This window comes from Bombus pascuorum, chromosome 3 (genome assembly GCF_905332965.1).
Source record: "Bombus pascuorum chromosome 3, iyBomPasc1.1, whole genome shotgun sequence".
NCBI classification, from domain to species: domain Eukaryota; kingdom Metazoa; phylum Arthropoda; class Insecta; order Hymenoptera; family Apidae; genus Bombus; species Bombus pascuorum.
The window spans coordinates 11,043,677-11,063,207 of NC_083490.1; the positions used below are offsets into that span (position 1 = coordinate 11,043,677).

The following is a 19,531-nucleotide window of genomic DNA, read 5'->3' on the forward strand; positions in this document are numbered from 1 at the left end:
CTTCGTGTTTTCGAGATTTATATCCCCTGGTGATTGGTAGCGAATTAAGAGATTGATTGTCTTACGAGAAAATATGTTTTCGTTGTGTATTTGTACTGTTAGTAGAAAGAGTACATTTTGTGGAAATACCAGCAGATTTTTTATTTTGATTTTGTAACTGTAATGCTGTTGAAAGATATGTGATCAAATAAACTTTCTTCGTGTTTTCGAGATTTACGATGGTTGGTAGAGTGTTAAAAGATTGATTGTCTTAGGGGAAAAAAATGTTTTGTTATGATATAATATCCCTAGAAATTATTACGAGATTTTTCGTTTCGATTAATAATAATTGATGGATTTGATTGACAGATTAAAACAACTTGTTGAATCACTGTGTATCTATTTTTCCAGAGATTTCAGTATTTTGGGGCGATTGACAGAAAACAGAGTTGATTGTTTCATCGATGAATAAAAGCAATTTAGTTCAATATCCGTATATTGTTTCAATGATTGAGTAATTGTTATTTGGAGATATTCGTTGGTGATTGAGTGTTGATTAATCGACGAATGAAAATGGCAATGATTACGTACTTATATATAATGTTTCTCAACTTTAAGTATTTTGACGCGCTATATTTCGCTATAAATATATTATATTTACATTATTATTTGCTCTTAATTTAAAAAAAAAAAGAGAAATTACCTTTATCAATCTTCCACTGAAATTCTCGTATATTCTGCTCTTCATTATAAAATGGTTAAATAAATTTAAAATCCTTAATCCCATTTAAATTTCAATAAAACAAATTGCCTAAAGAGTCTCTGGAACATTTAACGATCCAAACCAATACAAGACCACAATCCACGCTATATTCACGAAGCAAATAATCAAACAAGCTTAAACAATCACCAAAAATCCACCGCTCCTGAAATCTCAAACCCCAGAAATCAATCACATCATCCGCTTCGATCAGCGTTCAATCCATTCGGTTCCTGTTCGCCCAATCAGCGGAAACTCACCGTCGAGCAGACTTTAACCGCAGTCTACATCGATAATTTATCCACGTAACTGCGTGGAATCCGCGATTCGCAAACGGTTTCCCACGGTATGCGAGTACGTGTGTGCTGATAATCGAATCTGAAAGGGCTTTCTGCTGGAATCGATGAAGCACATGCGTTTGGAACTCGATCAACCACGAGACGTGGAAGAAGCTGCATAATAAACGTCGCTTCATATTAAAGAACGAGTGTCTCAACCGAGAAAAAGTCTCAATTGTAAGATATTTGAGGTCTGTGAATCCTTGAGGATTCTTAATTAGAATACTATTAGGTTGTCCGAAAAGTTTCTTTCGTTTTATATGGAAATAATAGACGCACAATGTTTTTTGTTTTATATTAGTTTATTGAATTATGTGATTTACGTAATAATAGAAGTAGAACGAAATGGATCATACCTAATTCAATATAATAATACAAAACAGAAATTGTTGTTCGTCTATCATCAGTTTATGAAACAAAACAAACTTTTCGGACAACCTAATATCTAGCTAGAGAAATTATTTATACAGTTTGATAAAAAATTTCATAATCGTAAGTATAATTCTTAATTAGAATATTCTATCTAATCCTCGCTATCTCATATTTAAGGAATACTTATAACAAGTAATTTCCTTGATACTTAGAATTCCATTTTTTAAATATTCGCAAACGTCGTTACAAGCTACTGAAAATTATAAAATCGATTTCTAATATTATCCGATATAACAGAGAATAAAAAGCTACATTGCCACGTAACAAATTCCTTGAAATTTCCATATGAATAATATTCCATGAGACATACGCCTTAATTTTTCTACCTTTTAATATCCTAACTTATAATAATTGATAGAACAATATAATAATAACATAGAATAATAAAGTCTTCTCCAATTACTGTAACAAGTAGCTTTTTCGTTACTTCAAAGTTCCATTCTTTTCATCTCCCCAAACAGCTTCTCAATCTGCCAACGTTTTTGCAACATTTCCATCACTGAAAACCATCAATCACAAAATCCCACAACCATATCTTACAAAATAAAACATTCAGAAAGCATCTTTCTCTGCGTTGAAACGTCGCCCTTCGACTCCAATCAGCCAAGCAACAGCCACCGCAAACTTCCTTCTCCTTCGCCTGCAATTTTCACAATAAACTTCCCGATCTCCGCAAATTCAATCTTCCAGTTGGTAACCAGCTTTCACGTTTGCCTTTATCGCGTTAGCTCGCGATAAAGATACGAACGTCAGCGCGGCTTACGAACCTCGATCAACGGCGTACACGGCATTCAACGATCTTCGTGGCGTGTCTCGTTTAGCAAGACCACGTACCCGCTGCCATTGTCCGTCTAGCAGACGCGATATTCGCCAGGCGATAAACGACAACGACGTCGAGAACTCCTCGCACACAATGGAGCTTCTTCCGCATCTCGTCATTGATCGAGGTTGCGAAATGCGCGTGCATCGATTCCTCCAGAAAGACCTTTCGCGTTCGATTATCGACACGCATCCACTCGATGGGAAACCGTTTCGCAGTGTATTAGAACCACTGTCTAAGCGGCAGATGTTCGTAACTGGATCGCGGATTTTTACGAAAATTTATATTTCGCTGGTTGTACTTAATTAACACTAGAGCTACCACAACAGTCAAATCGACTGGTTTTACAGTTTTATTTTAAAATTCTTATTTCATGTAACATCTTTTTTCCGCAATGATAACTAAAAGAATAGTATAATGAATTTTATTTTGTTTTTTATGTATTCAAGTTCAAAATAACTTTGTATCAAGGCTACTTATACCAATAACACTCAAAATGAGTGATACTTGTTAAAATGTAAAAGGGACCTGCAATCTGTTTATGGAACCCCAATTAACCACTTTCTTCGTTTTCTACAACTTGCCACACGTTTTTCAAATTTTTACCTCGTATCACTCAATATGATGATATCAGTTATCAGGAAAATTCCGGACCGATCGCTGGATCGCTAGATGTTAACACTAAAAATATCACAGTAGTCAAAATGATCGGTTCTACAATTTTATAAATGTGTCAACTCTCTATTATGGTTGCAGATGGATTAATAATACCAAACATGTATTACATAATATGGAATTCTTTCAGTGAGAAAATAATAAATCGAAAGATATAAAAATATTCTATTATTATGTATTTCTTAAAGACCAGTCATTTTGACTGGTTGTGATAGCTTCGTGTTAACTATCGGTAGCTCTAGTGTTAAGTAAATGGAACTTGACAGTACAATTAGCGATCTGTGAATTTTCATATAAATCGATATAATTTAAAGAATATTGAGGTATCAGTAATTTGAAAGAAACAACTAAAATCGATATTAATTTTGTCAGGGATACCTGTACTTTCCCAGCGATTTGTAAGAAAGGAAAACAATTGTTTGAAAACTATCATTCTCGCAGTTAAGAGTTCGCTAGTTCTAGCGTCGAACAGAGATTAGTTTTATCGATCAAGGAATGCAAAAAGTAATGCTTTAGGGGATTTTATATATTTCTGTACATCGTACGCGTTCTCTACGTCTTTAAATTTTGTACAAATGCGTACGAATCCGCTGTCTAATTATAACTTTCGCCATTTCCTATTACCTAATTTTTGTGCTTTTTCAAAGTTTCTAATTCTTAATTGAAATATTTGTATTTAATCTATAAAAATTATTTATATACGCATAAACATAGTGGTCGGTACGTAACAGTTAGTAACTAATTAATTAACTTAGTCTGTGCGTCCTTTACAATTAAATGATTATGAAACTAACCACGCAAAGGATTTCACATATTAATTACGTTTGTGTACCTCCGAATATAATATCCGACTAATTTCCAAAGCATGGACAATGCGTTGCGCCACACAGCTGCACCCATTATAAACCCCAGTGGCTATAATTTAACAGAAAAAAAAAATGTTGCGACGTTCATCGAATCGCGACGCTTTACGTTCAGTTCAATATGCGCAGGCAGAGATACGCCGTGTGTTGCATCCTTAATGAACGTGCGAAGATTCAATATGCGGTTCACGCGATCAGGATATTCATTCAGCTGTAGAACGTCATTAAGGATGCTGGCTGCTGGTAGAAAACTTATTCGAGAGCCGAGTTTCAGCCGCTGTAATAAGCCACACGTTCTGCTTCTTTGACTCTCTTGTTTGAACTACTCCTTTGAACACGATATTCTCTGTTTGTTCTCCGAAACTGTGGATCTGCGCGAATTTCAGTAGAAAAACATTGAATTTCGTACTTGTTAGTAGAAACAGAATATATATTAGGCAATTTTTTATTAAATTAAATTTTTAGTAAGTAATTATTACATAGTAATTATGCAGTTTTTTGCAATTAAATTGACAAGTTAATTTAATGTTATTTTGAATATTTGAACAGTGCAAAATATAATTTAGTGCTTCAGTATTTTATTAAATAGTAATTATTAAAATTTTATTAAAAAGTAATTATTAAATAGTAATTATGCAGTTTTTTGTAATTAAATTGACAAGTTAATTTAATGTTATTTTAAATATTTGAACAGTGCAAAATATAATTTAGTGCTTCAGTATTTTATCGTTTTTAGAATCTAGTAAGGAGTTTGATAATTCAATAATACGATCGAAGGTACAAATTGTTCCATTTAGTTTCTACGAACAATTTGCGGGAGGATTAAACGTTGAATTTTCAAAGTGCTAAATAGTTCAATAATTGAACGAATTGTAGTTACAGAAAATTTGTTTCATCAGTCTCTTCGATATGCCTCTAAGAATTTCTTCATCCCTCTCTTCTTTCTAAAACTTTTAAATAAAACTCTCTAAAACCTTGAAGCTCTCTATTCGGTCAGAAAAATCGTAAAATCTGCCCAAAATCCTTTTTCAATCGCCAACCATTTTTCTGCGCAACGTCACTCCGCAGGAAGTTTCGCAATTTCGATAGAAAACTCCAGCGAATTATTCTTTTTCACTAGCGTGCGAGCTTCAAATTAAAAAACCGTCGAATCGAAAACTCGAAAGAAACTGAACTGAAAAATAAAATCGTTCGATTTTGTCGAGTTCTTGCCGCTTGGAGATTACGAAGACAGCTTCTCAGGGATCCGCGATCGAAGGGTCGAAGAGGGAAATCTCATTTACCAGGGGACGTGGTGGAAATTGAATGTCACGAGTCGCTGCTGGGATACCTCGTGACGAACGCAGAACGAGCACCACGGCGATGTATAAATAATAAACGTAGCGAAGCCGTGTGACGTCTTCTTCCCTGAGTTGTCGAGCGAATTGAACTTGGAATTTCTTGCTCGTGGCACGAGATTCCGAGAATACCGAGAAGACACAACGAGGATGCACGTGAGTTCAGTTTCAGCTTGCAGGTTGCTTTCAATAATGAGAACGTCTAGGGTGAAAGAAAAGGAAGAAGGGAAGTGCTTGACAACGTTTCAAATCGTGATATTAAAACGGTGTTTTGAGATGAAGCTTGCGAGTAGAAATACCTAACGTTGTACGATAATCTATGAGAGTGGCAAATTAGACAAATTGGCAAATTCAGGAGATAAATCAGCGAATACGGGGAGGTGATTTTTTCATGAATGAAAAATGCAAAGGAACAGATTTATTAGAAAATTGTAAACAGAGGTCTCATGATATTACTATGAAATTTAATGTATTATATAACGATGTGTTTGGAATAAAAATTTTCCTCCATATTTCTGTAGGTAAGCAATTAGAGAATGTGATGAAAATATTACGTAACAAAGAGCCGAGGAAGCAACAATAATTAAGAATTAATTTAACGTTAATGAAGCTACATCTAAATTAACAACTATAACGAGTCTAAAAAAGCTTCGTTCTTCTTATATTTCTAAAACGAATAAAAATTTCACAATAATTTAACTATTTGCCAGCAATATAATTCCATAATCATTCAATCGTATATATAATTCAATAATTGATATATATATATATAATAGTATTTATTGCACCATCTGTATGTTTCAATGTTTTCGAATAATAATACGTAATTGGTACATAAATAATTTAATAATAATACAATTATGTGGCGGTTTACACACGAACCAATAGGATCATGTTTTAGAAACCATGTTATTTCCTCAATTATAAATTCCTAGAAAAATTTTTTAAATCCATTTTTCTACAGCCTCTCGAAAAATCCTCTCGTTCCACTTTCGTGCTGTGCACCGCAGAAGCTTTATACTTTTTTTCCCGGCACAAAAAACACGCGTAACCGAGAAGAAGTATTAACAAAAAAGAAACAGAGTAGTTTACACACAACTGAAGCGCGTAGCTGATTTCATTTCGTTACGAGTTTTCCGCAAACTTGACAAGTGTTGAGCAAACTCGACATTCGTCGCGTGTCGTTTTTTTCGTAATAGAAGGAGAAAAAGGATACACGTACAGGTACACGGGGGAAGGCAAGTGATCAGGAAACGCTATTAACATCGGTGGAAAAATGTAGCCGCAGCTATCGGGCAACAAAAGCGCGCCGCGGCGCGAACAATCGGCACGCGATATTTAAAAGCGAGCACAGAGTCGCGTTCGTCATACTTTAATGAAAACTAGCGAGCATGCAGCCTCGACTTCCAACCAGGTCTCCGTACTGTGAATTACGACAGCATGTCGCGCCATTTCGATCCGACGATACGGGCGACCCCGTTTCGCAAGATCCGCCACGAGGAATGGGAATTTTTATAAATCGTATTGGAAATCGTTCTCTATCGGTTCTGTTGATTTCACTGGGGAGAAGTTAAATTAAAAGCCGAGTCTTTCAAACAGTTTTGAAAGAATCGCAAATTGAAAGAATATTGTATTCTTTTCATTCGTGAAATTTTTGTTATCGGACGTGATCAGAAATTTTAATGAAGTTGTGTTTGATTGCTATAGAAAGACTAGATATTTATGCAAATTTATATTTTCATGTAGTAAAATGTAATAAAGAATGGGATCCAGACAGAGAAGCTTGTTTCGTGAATTGTAAATTTATGCAAATTTATATTTTTATGAATGTAATAAAAAAAAATGGAATCCAGACATAGAAGCTTGTTTCGTTTATTAAATATTTTAATAAGTAAAAAACATTTTACATATTTTTTTACACCTATACATTAAATAAGATAGATATTCTCGTCATTATTGAAAATTAAGAAATTTTAATGAAGGTATGTTATAGTTAGATTTCAGATATTTACGAAAATTTATATCTTTATGAATTTAATTTAAAAAATGTAATCCAGGGACAGAAAGTTCTTATATCTGCTAAATGTTGTAACAAGTAGTGTATTATACATTTTATACTATATTTTGTAATGTATTTGCACGTTCTAGCTTCCCGTAGATTTTAATTAGAGATTACAGATTAGACGCTATCGACATTGCAGAAGCTCACCGCGCGATATATCGTAGTTTATAAGACGATTACTCATTCGATATAATAAATTCAAATTTTATATTCCAACATTCACGGAGACACCGATACGAAATATTACAAAATAATCTGTCAAACATATAAAACAGGAATTAATAATTCAATCTTTTGTAGTCGAGCTTTCACCCTTTTACAAATGATAAATTACGTAAACTATAAATAGTAGTAATAAATATTAATAATAAAAATAACATTTATAATTTAATTAATATTAAAATAATGATAATAGATTAATAATAAAAATAATACTTATTATTAATAATAAATAATAATAAGGATTTCAGATTCATAATTTTTACAATTTCCGTTATGCTTTAAAAATATGCAGGTGCTTCCCTATGTTCTTTGGAAAAGCACGCAAGGAAATAAAATTAATTCTCATCGCATCGCTCCAACGTTCGTTGTGAAAATTGTTGGTTTGTGCGAAAGTGTAAAGAAAGAAGACACCGCATTAAGAAACTAAACCATCCCTTGCACTTAACATTTACTTTAAAAGTGAAACCTAGAACAAACAAATCCCATCAAACAATCTTAGCAACGCGACAAAAAAAACCCTTCCTCTCCTAAAAAAAAAAAAAAAAAAAGAAGCAGGAGGAAAGAAGAAAAATCAAGGCTATCTTTATACAAAGGAAATTCACAAAGAACTTGGAGTCTGCAATATTTTTACACGTTATAAACGACGGAGTTCCATTCACTTCCGCGTGGTTTCTTCGATGGTGAGCCAAGAGTAGCGTCAAGAGAGAAAAAAAAGACGATCGATACGAGGACATGACGCGTAGATTATGCTTATGCGTGTTTGCGTCTGTATGACGAGAGGTACGTCCAGTTTCAGGATCGTGAAAATGTCACGCCTGTCGTGATGAAAGGCTTTCACTTTTCTGGCGACACGGTAATCACGCTAGTTCTCTGTGGCCCGCCCTTTCACCTTTCACTCTTGACTGTCGTGCAAATTAAGCAGCATTTAACACTCAGCTGCTTAGGAAAATTGCGCCGAAAACATCACGCTTGATGCTCAAGTGACTTCTAACGACGCGTGCATTAATTAAGAAATGTTTCCTTTCTACTGTGACTGATTTAATTTCCGGCGTTTGATGAGAACAGGAAGACAGCGTCAAATCTTTCATTAGAAAGCAGTTACGTTGCTTTGTTCGCTTCGTATACTGCATTGCGTTGTAACATAAATTCGTCCTGTCTTTATATTTTCTTTTCATTCGTATCTTTTATTTATCAATGTACGTAATGCACGTATAGAAACTGGATGAATTTATGTCACAATTTAATATTCTTTATATATATATTCGTTGTATGTATTATACGATATGTGTAATATATGCAGGAGAAACAAGACGAATTTATTTTACAATCCAATATATGTACGTAAAGTACGTAGTACAGACCGCTGTAATTCTCAAATAATTTCGCAAATACACTCGCAATCCACTATCGCTTACATCGCAACCACGTAGCCTCATAAACCTCAACGACTCCATAATGCAGCCCTTAGCAGGAAGAAAGTTCAAGGCAACCATCTCGAAAGTAAAGCGCCAACACCTCGCTAAACTACCTGTATCACAATATCCGTGCACTATATATCCATCAAAGGGTTCTCTTATTTCTCACCATATACTGAAAACTCGCCAACCTTCTTCAACTCGACTAGACGTGTAACTATCAAGATCGTTCTTCTCCTAAACGCGTTGACTGCCAGTACATTTTTTCCCCACATTACTTAGGATGATTAGAATATGATAAATTGCACGGATTAAACGATTTTCAACAATGTGAATAATTTAGATAGCATCGCGAGTGATATGTGTGCAAGTGCAGTATAATATTCTGCGAAAATTTAATGTTGCTTAATGACGCGGCCGAATAACATGTACAAACGGGTGCGAGCTGATTGCTTATGAAAAAATAAAATTTTGTCACTTAAAGTTTAGTTTATGAGAAAATGGAGTTTCAACATTTATCAAGTATATTTGAACATGGTTAATTCCGGACTAGACAGGACTAAATAATCGATAAGAGGATTGTTCTACTCGTGAAAATGAGTGGAATATTAGCTTGGATACTACTTATGATTATATCTAATATTAAATGATAAATAAACAGGTGTGAGACAGATTAGATTTGAAATTAGATTATGCAGAAATAATACGTATAATAATAAGCCCGATAACGATCAAAATGTTTAAAATTATGTATAAAACACTTAATTAAGAAAGCAATGACCGTGGTACTCTGATAGATACCGATTTTATATCAACATTCAACGACGCGTGGCTCGTTCAGCGTGATCGAAGCTGCACTGTACCGCGAGAGACGAGCGTGACAAGAGTGCGAGAAAAATAAACCATGGAAAAATAAAAGTAACTGAACCTGTACAACAACGTCAGACACAAAGGTCGCCGCTTAAAATATAGAACCAATCGGCGCCAGTCTGAAAAATGTCAACGCGCATCAGACTCGCGAATCTTTTCGTTCGTTTTCCTTGTTTCATCTTCTAAACTTTGCCCAAAGGGTATCGAGAAACGCGGATACCGCGTCCAACTTTCCACTCAATGCCGCGAAAACGGTACGCTCTGGGACTTGCCAGACTTTTCTTGTCTACGTCTGAAGAGACGTAGAATCGAGATACGTGTTCTCACAGATCCTACGACACACGCTTCTTGCTTCTCGCAGTTTTGTAGGTCGCGCAACCCGAGAACGTTCCGGGAATTATTTGTTCCAGAAGAAATTTGCGGAGGGATTAGTTTCAGATCTTTTTTTCCAACTTGTAGTTGGTAATCTCTTCTTTAGAGACTGTTGTTTGGGTCCATTTGCCAACATTTCAAACTTGTCTCTCTATCAATAATTTGAGATCTTTCCTCGGGGTTGCTGCTTGAAACCTACTCCTTTGGAAGTTGTTGTTCGAAATCGTTCGTCAACATTTCAAACTCATTTCTCTCTCATTAATTTGAGATTTGTTTTTGGTCATAGTCGCTTCGAGTCTCTGTTTTTATTCGGAGGTTGTTATTTGAGATCGTTCGTGAAAATATCAAACTCATTTTTCTCTCATTAATTTGAGATTTGTTTTTAATCATAGTTGCCTCGAGTCTCTGTTTTTATTCGGAGGTTGTTGTTTGAGATCACTCGTGAGCCTTTCAAATTAATTTTTCTCTCATTAATTTGAGATTTGTTTTTGGTCATAGTTGCTTCGAGTCTCTGTTTTTATTCGGAGGTTGTTATTTGAGATCGTTCGTGAACCTTTCAAACTCATTTTTCTCTCATTAATTTGAGATTTGTTTTTGATCATAGTTGTCTCGAGTCTCTGTTTTTATTCGGAGGTTGTTATTTGAGATCACTCGTGAGCCTTTCAAATTAATTTTTCTCTCATTAATTTGAGATTTGTTTTTGGTCATAGTTGCTTCGAGTCTCTGTTTTTATTCGGAGGTTGTTATTTGAGATCGTTCGTGAACCTTTCAAACTCATTTTTCTCTCATTAATTTGAGATTTGTTTTTGATCATAGTTGTCTCGAGTCTCTGTTTTTATTCGGAGGTTGTTATTTGAGATCACTCGTGAGCCTTTCAAATTAATTTTTCTCTCATTAATTTGAGATTTGTTTTTAATCATAGTCGCTTCGAGTCTCTGTTTTTATTCGGAGGTTGTTATTTGAGATCACTCGTGAGCCTTTCAAATTAATTTTTCTCTCATTAATTTGAGATTTGTTTTTAATCATAGTCGCTTCGAGTCTCTGTTTTTATTCGGAGGTTGTTATTTGTGATCGTTCGTGAAAATATCAAACTCATTTTTCTCTCATTAATTTGAGATTTGTTTTTGATTATAGTTGCCTCGAGTCTCTGTTTTTATTCGGAGGTTGTTATTTGACATCGTTCGTGAACCTTTCAAACTCATTTTTCTGTCATTAATTTGAGATTTGTTTTTAATCATAGTTGCCTCGAGTCTCTGTTTTTATTCGGAGGTTGTTATTTGAGATCGTTCGTGAACCTTTCAAACTCATTTTTCTCTCATTAATTTGAGATTTGTTTTTGATTATAGTTGCTTCGAGTCTCTGTTTTTATTCGGAGATTTTTATTTGACACCGTTCGTGAACCTTCAAAATTTATCTTTCCACCATATGAAATCTACCGGTAAAATTAAAAAGAGAATTCGAATCAAACTGTTTGAAACTTCGATAAAACTTCGATTCAAATAAATCGATGGAAAGCGTTGGTTTTCTGAAATCTCACTAGTTAAAACGAATTAAAACAGACGCGCAGAAACATTCAATAGAAAGTTCATTCACAGCTAGCGTTCATGAAGCGTTCGTTCGTCCGAGCAACACGAAGCTCGGTTATTTGACTTTCGCAAAATTTATGGCTTTCCAGAGGGATGAACAAGTGGTAGTTCCATGTGGGATGCGTGGTTAAACGACGATAGTTAGGTCTGCATTAAAGCAAACTACGAGTATTCAAAGTCACGTACGTATCAAGCGTCAGGCAAGTCGTAAATACTAGAAAATGATACCTGAAGCGAGCCGCTCTGAAACCGAGTTCGATTTGCTTCATCTAAATTTTATCTGTCGTCGTGTTGGCATTGCATCTGTCGACTAAAACATATTTCGTAAACTTCCAGTTTTACCAAAATTAATTAAACCACTTTAGTCTAACGAAATTAACGCTTCAACAATTAATTCGATTCATCAAATAGAATTTTTGGGACGCATAAAAATATCTTTTCGGATAAAAATGAATAAAAATTTGAGGATTCGTGTATTTAATACAAGCGCTAATAAATAAAACTGTGATAATTTTATTCTTTATAATCATTATAGCCGCGTTTAATGGCGTATTACAATCCGACCAAAGTGATCTTTGCACGCCTATATGTAGCTATGAAACTGGTATTTATAAATGTCAAATCTCACGGAACTATTCTGTCACTGGATAAATTCTTTATCTTCAGATTCTTTAATCTTTCAATTAGAAATCAGATTATGAAAGGTCGTCTAAGCTGCTGGAAAAACCTATAATATCAGTAGAATCTCTGATATTTAACTAGTAAATGTGTGTAATAGTAATTAGTAGTAGTAGTAGTAGTAGTAGTAGTAGTAAGTATAAATTATTTTTAGCTTCCCGGGTATAAGAGGAACTCGCTTTACAATTATTTTACCTATTGCCTTGCACTCTCACTTAATCATCTGTACACACAATTTTATTCTACCTTTATTTTACTATTCCATGTCTACTGTCTGCGTGTAGCAATATATATGGTAAACAATAAAATATATTATTACCACGCTCATTAATTGTTGAAGTGATTGTCACTTCTGAGAAAACTCAACATCTGGTCTTCGGTTTCTCAACCGCCTAAGGTCTTCGAAGGCGCATAGACAAAAGAATGCGTTTAGGAAAGGCCATAAGCGGTACACGTCCGATGTTGGTTGAGGCAGTTGCTTTTAGTCTAAGGGTAACGCTGCTAGAGAGAGGATCTGGATAGGCTCACATTGTAACACATATTTTGTAATTTACTAGTCACAATATATACACTTTCAATACCTTGCAGTTTGCTCACGCAGTTATTTAAATCCATCCACTGAATAATCTTAACATTAATAATTAATCGAACGTTACAGTCTGACGATTCCATAAAAAAGTAGTAACTGTTGCTTCCAATTACCCATTCGTTTTTTATACAATACAATAAAATTCGTATACTATTACTATAAATCAACTAAAGTGTCCAGATATTTATGAGCGTAAGCGTGCAAATCGACAGATCAAAAGACCAAAACTCGCCAACATAAAATATCCAGCGCCGCCAGATGTTACGATATATCTTTTACGCGACACCTTTTGAAGATTGATCGGCGACTGGCGCGGCGACCGAGACGTCACGATAGATTAGCTGCTGGCGCAGTGTATTGAAAATATCGTAATTTTTGCGATGCTGGTCGCCATAAATTACACCGTCGTCAGTCCACGGACGCGGAAACCACGTAAATATACCGATCGATCGATCGAACTTTTCAACCACATCGCCGCCTATGATGTATACTAGATAACTAAGTAGAGTAGGTCAACGATAAGCCCGACCGCCGCTGCCACAACGCCAGTATCTATCAGCCCGTCCACGGAGCTTCTTCAGTCTTCGATCAAATCGTTTTCTCGCGAGCCTCTCGGCGGCCATTATTTTCCCACAGACTTTAAATAAACCTCGACTTATCGGGGACTTCCGTATTTCATGTCGCGCCGCAAGGGAAAGCCTCTTTTCCCCTCGGTAGGCCTCGAGTTTGTCAGGGTTACTTTTAACGTTTCACTCTAATACTTTTTCCTTTCCAACAGTGATACTGCTTGCTACAGGCCGTGAGAGGGATAACGGTTTATCACAGAAATGTTATATAAAAAATATTATGGTTTAATATATCGCCGTGTTAATTTAAATAGGCACATATCCAGGTGGTTTCGAGATAAATGACTTTTAGTATTTAACGATCAGGCGTCCATTTCACATACGTGTAAACGTACAAAATGTTACATTTTCTATTTCAATGCAGATGCAGATTTTTTATTTAACGCATACGTAGACAAATTATTTTTCGCTATCTGGTAGCGATGACTGGATTTAAGCGGAATATCACGTTCTTTTAACTTGACAAGGTAATCTAACGACGTATGTTGCATTTCTAACATGTGGTTCGAGATTGAGGAAATTTTTGAAAATACACTGCAGTTCATAAGTATAAATATATGGATACTTCGTGATGTTAACTTGAATCGAATGCTTCCCATGGTTTTTTTTTTTTTTATTGTTTTATAAATCTGTTGAATCGTTTGTATCATACGTGTAAAGTACTGTATACGGTAAAATTCGTTGAATTTTTGCAATAACTATAACGAGCAATAATACCAACGGAAAGCAGCGTGTATCGAAGAGGAATATTTTTTGATGTTTGAAATATGTGGTTATATATACACATACATATATATATATAGAGAGAGAGAGTGGTCATTCAATTGTAAGCTATTTATTAATACTACATTATACGTAGTATTGTTCGATAATAAATATTACATTAAATATATGTAATGTCAATATTATATATACTCTGGAGATTTGAATATTCTGGTAAATCTACTATTGGTATTAAATTAACATGATATTAAGTGCAATATCAACATCATACATCTTGATTAAATCGTTGAATACAGATTGAAAATTGAGACTTTCATATGTTACAACCTAGTATTTGTCCCACATCACTGTACCGCGATAATAAAAGTGAAACGCTATGATAAATCTCTAAAAGTCCATCGAATTGCTCCCAAATAGGCCTCTTCAAGAAACTTGTCGAGCAATTTGCAAAACAAAACCATCGCGAGAGAAGCCGTAGCTTACACGGGCCGATCATAGCTTCCCTCCAAATTTCCCCCAACGAATCCTGTTGGAAGTATCTGCAAGAATTTTCAACGCTATTCATCAACGTCCCCAAAAAGAGGAAAAACTCCTTTGATACAGACTAACTGAACCTCGAAAACGAACTAGGAAATTCATCTCGTGTTTCCTTCTTTGATTACCTTCTCGGCTTCCCTCGGCTAGCGAAAGAATAAGAGGAGAACAGGAACAGAGGGATTATTTTAAATTCAAGTTGGCTGTCATTATGAAATAACTGGGCGAAGAGAAACGCACGATTCCACGGGAATAAATCCTCAGCAGATCTTCGTTTCGGAGTTGAGCACCGGCTCTTACGTTTGAAATATTCCGAAGAAAGGATCCTTCCTCGGCGGTGTTCGGCGAGACGTGCTGAAAATCCCTGGAGCAACGGCGAGATCCCCGTCGATGGGACGCCGGCTTTATTTCGCGCGGCATTTTGACAAAATAATTCATCGCGGTGAAAGAAAGGCAAATTTCGAGAGACTGTTACGTCGATTTCAGTGAAAGGAAGCGGAAAAGCGGGCCAATACGAATACCGATGCCTGATACTTTCTGACGTCTTTGGCGTTAAATTGAGAAATATGGTGCATCGAAAGGTTCGTTCTATTCTGCGATAAATTGAAAGCAGAGCGGAACGGTTTATTGCAGTCGATTAGGCTAACCTTGTTGCGTCATTTTTCATCAAATTTTATTCTTCAATATGTAAGCGAAATTTTGGTCAATAGAGTAACATCGATAGAATTTTCGTCGTAAATTTTCGCTGCTAATACTTCTACATCGTTGCCTTTTGCTTATGATTCCAATAGACAAGTCGATTTCATTTCTTGCTCGTTCTTTTACCTAAGATTCGCACAGTATATTCAAAGTTCAACACCTGAGCTTACATTGTATTTTGTTCTACATATTACGAGTGTATCTCTACAAGATTTATAATTCATTTTATTTACTTTTTCACTCGAACGCCACAGATATTATAAATGCGAATGGAATTTTAAAAAAGCTGTTATCCAATCGTTGACTTCTCGTTTTAACTTGCACGAGAAAAATATTTTCTTAAAACATTAGAAATTTATTTTGTTTCCAAACTGAGAGCAGAGTTAATTTCGTTACATCTAAAACTTAAATAAAAGTTCATTGTGTATAGTCTACCAAACTGCTTCGAACCAAACACTACTCGAAAAGTTGAATTAAAAAGCTATTCTCGTATCGGGTATTTCGTTGAATTATTATGTCAATTACAGAGAGGATTAATCGACTGAATAGAAAATCAATTTGATAATAGACCGTATGTGTGTGTGTACATTGTAACATCTACAAAGAAACTTAAACGAACGATATCATCCGAACTCGACTCGATTCTAGCGAAATGAAAGTTTCATGCGATCCGTCGCGATTACGAAAGAATCATCGAATCAATCCTACGGTGGAACAGCAGACAGCACTTAACTCTTGTCGCCACGTATGAATTTTTCACGAGTTTGTAACCTTACGATCGGAGTTTTCACAGTTGCTTCAAAGAAAGTATCCACCCGCTGCGCTGTAAGCTGCCTAACTTTTGAAGAGACGTTCTGCTCGTAAATATACTTGTGCGAATTTTTTCATTCGCTACTTTTATAATGTCCATGATAAACGATAAAAATGATGCAGAAGTAACTGTATACCTTTGCATTTCGATTTTAGGATAATTTCGGATACATCGATCTACGCTCATTCGAACATTTAAAAATATTATAATATCGTGGTTATGTTGATAAAATTTGAGACAGATCTGAAAGTATCTATTTGAAAGATTTTTATCTTTATGTTAGAGATTTTAGATTTTTATCTTTAGATTTTATTTTTATTTGAAACAATTTGAAAGATATTTATCGATAGCATTAGTTTCAAATTTTACTATTGCAATCACCATACGTGTTTCATTATAGCGCTAACAAAATTTCGAAAGGTTTCGTACAACTCACGTAATATTGGGTTAGCAACTAAGTGATTGCGGATTTTGTCATTAAATGGTAATGATAACTTATTTGTCAAGCCAATATATCCACAAAAAGATTTCTGTGATAAATGTTCAAGTATTTTCATGAGCGATTGTATATGTTACACTTATGTTTCATCGTAATAAATAAGCAGCGTATAATTAACATCGGTTAAGAAGATAAATACGTTTTACTAATTTGCAAAATCTTTCTATTTTTATCGGATATATTTTTCCCACTTTAGGCTTCCCATTTACAAACCGAGATTCCCAAGAATTCCTAGGATCAACGTCGCAACAATATTTTTTCCTCTTTCCACAGAAATTCATAAACCGCAAGCAATAAAAGGACTTTAGAAAGAAGCATCATTTAGAACGTACTATTCGGAAGCCTAAAGTTTCACCGAGGAAAATTATCAGGGTGAAGTTTCCTCTGGTTGTCACGGGTCCACGAAGGAGGAAATATTGTCCGACGGAGAAAGTGTAAGATGTATGAAAACGTACCCAGATCCATGAGATGTTCCTCGCCGAATCGTCGCACAGCGTGAACATGAAGAAGCCCGAAAGCGAGCTGCATTCCAGTGGTGAGCAACAGGGCGAGGAACCCGGCTGCGCAAACCAGCCATCCCCAGCCACCCTCTGGATAGAAATGTGTTCGCATGGCGGCGACGTCTATGCCTGAAGGGAAAGATTAGCCTTAATTACGATTGCTTTTTACATGGATCGTGTGAGCGAATTTTTTCGTCCGCTTGGCCATGAGCATAGTAATTAATTAACGAATCAATTCTATTATTCTTTTTGATGTTTTCTCGTTTTTCTATATTTTTAAATATTTTTTCTTTTTAATACTTTATTCGTAAAAAGCATGATATACATAAAAGATAATAAAATTATACTGTAGCTTGCACGGAAAAGGATACGTGCGCGTATTATCTTTTGTGTTGGGTTTTATCCGGATCGAACCGACTGTGTCCCTGTAGTGCCAAATTCAAACTGCGTATATGGGTACACGCATGTGTGTGTGTGTGTGTGTGTGTTGGATGAGAATTGTGAATAAAGGGTACAAAAGTTCGATTCGTTTGTAGTGCAAGAGCGAGACGCTATTGTAACCCTGTTACATCCAATCTCGTAATATTTTATACTAAAATGTGATATCTAGAATGAGTTAGAATTTCCATTTGAATTAAAATTTCTTGTACGTTAAAAATTGATTTTAAAAATTAATTTGGAGAAATTTCATTATGAAATTTTACTATTCAACGAATAAAAAGATTTTTCGTCTTCCAAGGTTAACAAGTTGCAGATAATCTATCCCCTTAGAGAAAGTAATAATTTTTTTATCGACATTTATTAATTATAATAATTGCATGGTCGATGCTTGTGCATTTATAGGGAATTTGAAATTGTAAAAATGTATAGAATGCATGTAATACGCAGGAAGAATACCTCAAGTATCGAAAGAGAAACGCTCATACCTTTTACTGTTTAAATATATTGATATAAGTATGAAATTGTTTTGATATTGACTTTCAGGGATAAGCAATAGTGAAATCCAAAAAAAGTTGCACAAACATCCGCGATCTAACGAGAATACTTTAACCCGATTCAGTATTGAAATAGTATTGAATTTGTATTTAGTATGGAAATACTTTCTAGCATGAAAGACACGTATTTAATTACCTGGACGACGAAAGGCTGGCACACAACGATGAAGACTTCTCAAATCACCGAGCACCCAATTACTATTTCCGATCATACCATCATGCAGACTTCCCTCTGCGTCCATGTAACGCATTCGAGTATCTAAAATCAGAAGAGAAGCAACCATTTTTACATGAATATATGAAACATTGAGAAGCGAATCAGCGTAAATTTAACTTGCCTTGGGGATGAATGAGACAATTTAAAAACGAATTTATTGTTAAACTGTTTCCAATTACAATATTTATTAATAAATCAGAAAACACGAGCGTCAACCTCAAAGGGAAATCAAAATCCGGACAAATGCATAGGTCGATATATTCAAATTTTTCAATTGACATTTGACACAAGACACAATTTTTTAATTCGCTCTGATTTCTTTTAAAGAACAATGGTGATTTTCTTTCGCGTCTCTTGCAGTTAAGTTCATCTGTACGTTATCTCGTAATAAAAATCATTTTTCGCATCTTCACTGGCGTGGCAAATTTTGTTCAAAACCAATTTGTAAAAACTATATTTATCTTAGTCTTGCACTGATTGGCTTCTGAGCCCTGCGTATATACGAAATGCCGTGACTTTCGTAATCGACGCTACGTTCGCTTGAATGTAAATTAAGAAGGCTACGCGCGGATTAACCCCTGGCGGATTAGGCACCACTGTTTTTGCGTAATTCGACGATATATTTGCAGGACTTAATTACACCGAGAACTGGCTCGCAGATGCGTCCAATGAATTTACGTGGCACGACCCGTTTTGTGCGCTGGCTAAGCCGAGCGATAAAGATAAACGCTGTTTATTGTGAGTTCGGTATCGTTGAAGACGAACCCTCCAGGAAAAAGAGGCAAATTGAAATTACGTTTGATTAAAATTACGTTTCGTGAACTTAATATCGCGAATTGCGGTACTTTATTGTGAGTAACGTTTTTAGGAAATAGGGAAGGCTTTGTTAACATTCTAAATTGGAATTTAAGAGGATATAACTCAATTAG

General features: G+C 35.2%; 1 protein-coding gene across 4 annotated transcripts in view; it reads right to left on the reverse strand.

The window, feature by feature from the left end:
- The window catches only part of LOC132904871 (monocarboxylate transporter 10-like), a 288,582-nt gene that overhangs the window by 83,091 nt on the left and 185,960 nt on the right, over positions 1 to 19,531 (reverse strand). For all 4 annotated transcript variants that reach the window (XM_060955673.1, XM_060955669.1, XM_060955672.1 and 1 more), the window contains 2 exons: positions 18,522 to 18,644; positions 17,346 to 17,519 (listed from right to left, as the gene is read on the reverse strand). In XM_060955673.1, the coding sequence (XP_060811656.1) occupies positions 17,346 to 17,519; positions 18,522 to 18,644 (297 nt within the window). The remainder of the gene's footprint in view (positions 1 to 17,345; positions 17,520 to 18,521; positions 18,645 to 19,531) is intronic.